Consider the following 6,748-nt stretch of genomic DNA (forward strand, 5'->3'; position numbering starts at 1 on the left):
GAGGGCGAAGAGTGAGGCGAGAGAGGAGGCGAGAGAGGAGGCGAGGTCGAGGGCGAAGAATGAGGCGAGAGAGGAGGCGAGAGAGGAGGCGAGGGCGAGGGCGAAGAGTGAGGCGAGAGAGGAGGCGAGAGAGGAGGCGAGGGCGAGGGCGAAGAGTGAGGCGAGAGAGGAGGCGAGAGAGGAGGCGAGGGCGAGGGCGAAGAGTGAGGCGAGAGAGGAGGCGAGAGAGGAGGCGAGGGCGAGGGCGAAGAGTGAGGCGAGAGAGGAGGCGAGGGCGAGGGCGAAGAGTGAGGCGAGAGAGGAGGCGAGAGAGGAGGCGAGGACGAGGGCGAAGAGTGAGGCGAGAGAGGACTGAGGCGAGCGAGGAGGCGAGAGAGGAGGCGAGGGCGAGGGCGAAGAGTGAGGCGAGAAAGGAGTCGAGAGAGGAGGCGAGGGCAAGCCCGGAGGGCGCTGCGGACTGACCGGGGAAGTCGCAGTGGTGGATGCGGCGCTTCTCCAGCTCCGGGTTGTTCCTCCGCGAGTACTTGACGGTGCCTTCCGTCAGGAGGCTGGACGGCAGCGACGGCGTGGATACCATGACGGGCGGCCCGCCCACGATCCGCCCGCCGCCCATACTGGTCGTGCAGACGGCGTTCCCGCTCACGCCCGGGCTGGGCGCCGACGACGCCGGCACCACGTAGGGCGGCGGCGGCGTGCGGCGGAAGTGGTGGTCGGCGGGCGAGCCGTGGTCCGACGCGGGCGGCGTGGGCGGCATGCACAGCCGAGGCCCCAAGGGGCTGCCGGAGGGGAACCTGAAGGCGGGGTGCGCGGCCGTGGGCGTGGTGGCGCCGGGGAGGCGGCTGTGCGGCAGCGCGAGGGGCGGCGGCGGCGACGGCGTCGACAGCAGCTTGGGCAGCTCTGCCGGCAAGTGGCACTGCGTCAGCGTGGGCTCCTCCAGCTTGATCTGGGCGGCGGCGTGGTGCGGGTGCATGCCCGTGGGCGCGTAGGCGCGCTGGGCGGCCAGCACGAGGCCGGCGGTGGACTCGGGCGACTCGGGGTCCAGGTGGCGGATGGACGACGCCATGTCCTCCCACATGGAGAACTTGGACGCGTCCACCGGGATGGGCTCCGGCTTGATGAACACGTCCTCCTCGTGGGCGTCGCGCAGGCTGACGGGCGACACGTAGGTGGTGCCGCCCCGCCGCCCCACCCAGCCGCCCGTCGAGGGGTCCACCTCGCCCTCGAAGAACTCGTCGATTTGTGAGGCCGAGTCGCGGCGCGGCTGCACCGACACCTCGGGGATGCTTGGCAGGTACTTATCCAGCTCGGCCTGCAACGGGAGAGGCAGCGTTAGGGAACAGAGGGATCCAAATCGTGCAGAAACACGTACATAAAATAAATAAGATGATAAATTTGCTAAATAATGTTCGTCTTATGAAGTTTGTTATTTATCTACGATACTTAAGGGTGAAGAAAACACCGATGAAAACTAAAGTAGGTTCGTTGGGGATCAGCTCTGACAAAAATAAAAGGGAACTCTTCATGTTTCACACACGCCAGGCTCCGTCAGAGAGTGTCGCTGCCAGACGTGTGACTACAGAGACTAAACAAAATACTGTACTCTATAAACCGTGCAGAGAATCTCTCTCTTTCATATAGGTGATATGCTACACAGCAATACAAATTAAACATAATATTCTACATTTCACATGTCGTGACGTATCACACAAAAGGCAGTGTGTATAATATAATCACATAATTATCACAATATACGTACGAAAATAATAATTATCACACCTCACTTCATCATTACACCTCACTTTATTATCACAACCCACAAATTATAGATGTGGTTATTATGAATTACTAAACATATTACATTATTTCGGAAAATTATACCCCCCCAAAAATACGGTATGAATGAAATCGCGTGCACACTCTGCGTCTCTTTTAAAGTCAAGTCAAGTTCCGGTTCAAGAAATGTATCCACGAATTAACGCCATAAATATAGTAACAGTCGCGGTTATTATATGCTTCACTAAAGCTATTCGGGTCAATGTCAGAATTTAAGAAAGAAGGATGTTCGTGCACGTGTGTGTGTCATAGCGACGCACCCAAGCTCGCCAATATGGCTGACAGGATAGAGACACTACGAGTTTAAACTTTCCTTTTACGCAATTTCCACGTCACACTAACACGCATAAACGTCTCTGCTAATTACTATGAAACCATTTGCGACAAGTTTCCGTCAACAGAATTGGTAGGATGATGAGTATGAATGGCATTTCCACAGAATCACTGGAATGAATCGTCACAATGATTTTTCCCGCCATTTTCAACGTTCAAAATACACACCTCATCTGTACAGCCCATCCATATGTAAATGAATCTATAACTACTCCCCTGCACATCGATTTAATCCCCGTATAAACATAAACAAATCCAATACACATAAATAAAAACGAAACCATGGCAACAATAAATGGAAACTTAGCGAAAAAGCGCCATTTTAAAGCAAGTTACCTCACGGGTTAATAAGACATTCCACACCCTACTCCACACGCATACCACCTCCGGCTATTCAGGTGCAAGGTCAGGGAGGAAATCAAACGGGAAAATCGTGGGTCATTTCAGGTCAATTACTTATTATGAAAACGGGATATTTTTTTCGAGCGTTTACACTTCTGTGTGATCTCAAGTAATTAGCTCTGTGAGAAATACATGTTTTATCTTGTAAGCTTAGTTTAAGCATAAGAATCTCAGTGGAAATCGAACACCGCTCGATGACACTACATTATGCGCAACAAGAAAATAAAAAGAATATGAAATTCAGTAAAGACATATTTTTAAAATATACATATATAAATATGCATATATATACACACATACATATATATGTATGTATATATATATATATATGTAGATATATGTGTGTCTGTGTGTGTGTCTGTGGTTATATATATGTATATATATACATATATATATACATATACATATATATATACATATATACATATAGGCACACACACATACACACGCACACACACACACACACACACACATACATACATACATATATATATATATATATATATATATATATATATATATATATATACACATATATATACATATATATATATGTATATATATATATATATATATATATATATATATATATATCATATACCATAGATCTTTTACGCTGCTTTCCTCAAGTATCCCAATTAAATAATAAAAAAAGGATTAAAAAGATTAAAAATATATACATCAGTGTACAATGCCCACTTAAAACCTCAACCACGTGCACATACCTTATACCCCTCCTCCCCCCCTCCCCCCTCCAATCCTCATCCTATCACCCCCCCCCCCCTACAAGATCCTTAGTTCCGGCTCACACAAACAGAAGATCAGGTTAGTTCTCATTAGGCCGGAGGAGGGAGGGGGGGAGGGGGGAGGATGAAGGAAAAGGGGAAGGGGGTGGGGGGGAGGTTACTGCACGTGTGTGTGTGTGTGTGTGGTCAGGTTTTGTGCAGGTGTGGTCCCTTGGGGCATCGTACAATCTCATTCAAGCTCTCTCCTTGGGGATAACACCTGTATTTTTTTTTAAATTTCATCCGTTATCCTTCGTCTACGGTCTGTTACTTCGGTCAATTTGTGTGTCCTTTCTCTCGTTCGCTCTCGCTCTCTTTCTCGTTCTCTCGGTCTCTCTCTTTCTTGATTTTTCTCGCTCTCTCCTTCTCTCGTTTTTTCGTTTTCTCTTTTTCTCGTTCTCTCGTTTTCTCTCTCCCTTTCTCTTTCTCTCTCTCTCTCTCTCTCTCTCTCTCTCTCTCTCTCTCTCTCTCTCTCTCTCTCTCTCTCTCTCTCTCTCTCTCTCTCTCTCTCTCTCTCTTTCTCTATTTCCCTCTCCCTCTCGCTCTCTCTCTCTCTACCCTTCTTTCCCCCTGATCCCCCCCCCCCCCACTTTAAACTCAAACTAATTACCTTTAGTACATGTGCATCAGAAGGGTTAATCTGTTTCCAGGTAGACCCCCCCATACCCCTTCCCCATACCCTCATACCCCCACCCTACCCATCGCACCTGCACTACATTGACTCCTCCCCCTATCCCCCCCCCCTCCCTTTCTCCCACTCCCTCTATCCTAAGCTTCTCCCCCTTCTCCATTACCACCCCCACCCCCCCTGCCGCACCCATGTTCATTCATAAAATGCGTTGCTAAAAACAGATGTTCGTTTAAGCTCTTTGTGTGTGAGTGTGTGTGTGTGTGTCTGTCTGTGTGTGTGTGTGTGTGTGTGTGTGTGTGTGTGTATGTGTGTGTGTGTGTTTGTATTCATCTGATCTCTTTTTTTTTTTTAATTCGCTGTATTTCATATGTTATTTATAATTTTTTATAACAATCATTGTTCTCTTTTAAGCTAATAAATCCTGCTTTATTTAATATTGTTTTATATCTCCAATCCTTAGTACCATTTTTTAAAAACAATTTTAGTGTCTGAATGACGTTGCATTCCAATTTTCTATAGATTTTTTTTTCTTCTAAACTTGCCACACATATTTTTAATAAAAAGTCATTAAAAAAAAAAAAAAAATCAATATGGATTCTAAACCACTCAAAAAAATAATAATTCGTGATATCAACAACGTAGTGAGGGGGAGGAGGGAGGGGGGGGAGGGGGGGGAGGGGGGTGGATAGATTTGCAACAGGGCGGAAGTAGTTATCAATTTTAATCTTCACTTTAATTTTACTTACGTTTTGGCGTCAGTTTTAATTCTGATTTCATTCCATTTATTTTGTTTTTGTCAAATCTTCGTTTTTTTTTTGTTTTTTTTTTAGAGTTTGAAAATTTTGGGACTAAAATGTGCTGGTAATTTTTCTATGTTAAGAGTTAGTGTATAATAAAGATACAGATATAAATGATAATAATAGTATGAATTAAATTGATAGTAATGATATATATATATATACTAGTAATAAAAAATAACATAACAAACAACAATCATATAAATGATAATAATAATGATAATAATAATAATAATGATAATCATAAAAATAACAAAATTAATGACAATATTAATAAAATCAACAATAACAATATAATAAATAGCTCAAGGAATAAAAACGACAATTGTAACAATAATGGCGATAATAATAACAAGAAGAAGAATATGAAGACGAAAGAAAAAAATAATAAAAGGAAGAACTAAAACAAAGATAATAATGATAATGATAGTAATAACAATAATGATAATGATAATAGTAATTCCAATAACAATAATGATAATGATAATAGTAATTCCAATACCAATAATAATAACTATAAAGTAATAAAATTAATAATGTTAATAATAATAATAATAATAATAATAAAAATAATAATAATAATTATCATTATTATTATTATTATTATTATTATTATTATCATTTGTATTGGTATTATTATTATTACATCAGTAATAACCATAATAATATCCATGATAGAAGTAACATTAATAATAATAATGATAATAATATTACCCTAACACAAACACATAGAATCACACAAAATATATAACTGTATTTAACTAACGAATGAAAAAACAAACGCATTCTAACGCATTTTCATTCATTTGTCAAATATCAGTAATGTATTAATTTGCTTTAAAACCTATTGTGATGATAATATTCATTCATTTCATACAATAACAACATTATTTTGGAACGTTCACTCAGCTTTCAAAAGCTATTTACCTGTCCGTGTACAGACCTGCTTACTTATCTAAAATGTATTTATTTATTAAAATTCCCGCGCGACATGAAGTAAACACATCCCATAGTTAATCCACACGATACGATTCTCACCCTAGTGACCCTCTACTATAAGGTCAATAATGGCTTAACAACAAGAGTGCGGTTCTCGATAGGCGTACCGCACTCTACGCCTATGAAACAGCCTCTATTCACGCCCACAAAGGGCAGGAGAGGGCAAGGGCGGGCTCTGAAAGGGATTGTGGTTGGAGCGGGTACAATAGGCCTTCTATGTGGCATAAAAGTCGGCCTATAACGTAAAGAAGAGACATTTTTCTACAGAAGCTACGCACTTACGTGTGTGTGTGTGTGGTGGTGGGGGGGCGGGGCCGTTTGTGTGTGTGTGTGTGTGTGTGTGTGTGTGTGTGTGTGTGTGTGTGTGTGTGTGTGTGTGTGTGTGTGTGTGTGTGTGTGTGTGTGTGTGTGAGTGAGTGAATGAGTGTGTGTGTGTGTGTGTGTGTGTGTGTGTGTGTGTGTGTGTGTGTGTGTGTGTGTGTGTGTGTGTGTGTGTGTGTGTGAGTGAATGAGTGTGTGTGTGTGTGTGTGTGTGTGTGTGTGTGTGTGTGTGTGTGAGTAAGTGAATGTGTGTGTGTGTGTGTGTGCGTGTGTGTGTTTACCTTTTCATGTGTATATTTTTTACGAATACGTTTATCCGTCCCAACATGAATGCATGTATGTCTGTATATATCTCCATAAATATATGGCTGTGTATATTTACACGTATCTACGTATCTATATGTACTCATACCTATACGCAAACACACACACGCTCTCACATACAAGTAAAAACCTGTATACATGCGCAGTATCTTCAAAACAGTATGTGTCATCCACGCACATGCTTGAACACGTCCCAACATCCTCCTCGCCTACACACACGAACGGACGCACACACGCACAAACAAACAAACAAACAAACACCCTTTTTTTTTAAGACCTCGCCGCATCCTCATAGCCAAGAATAACGTATTTTTCCAAGTTTA

At 43.0% G+C, this 6,748-nt stretch overlaps 1 protein-coding gene across 1 annotated transcript in view; it reads right to left on the reverse strand.

Annotated features, from left to right (window-relative positions):
* Positions 1-1,303, reverse strand: part of LOC125026159 (dendritic arbor reduction protein 1-like) — a 13,249-nt gene extending 11,946 nt beyond the window's left edge. Inside the window, exon 1 of the mRNA XM_047614436.1 lies at positions 463-1,303. Coding sequence (XP_047470392.1) covers positions 463-1,075 — 613 coding nt within the window. The 5' untranslated portion in view covers positions 1,076-1,303. The remainder of the gene's footprint in view (positions 1-462) is intronic.
* Between the last annotated feature and the right edge of the window lie 5,445 nt (positions 1,304-6,748).

The sequence above is a fragment of the Penaeus chinensis genome, chromosome 6 (genome assembly GCF_019202785.1).
Source record: "Penaeus chinensis breed Huanghai No. 1 chromosome 6, ASM1920278v2, whole genome shotgun sequence".
NCBI classification, from domain to species: Eukaryota; Metazoa; Arthropoda; class Malacostraca; order Decapoda; family Penaeidae; genus Penaeus; species Penaeus chinensis.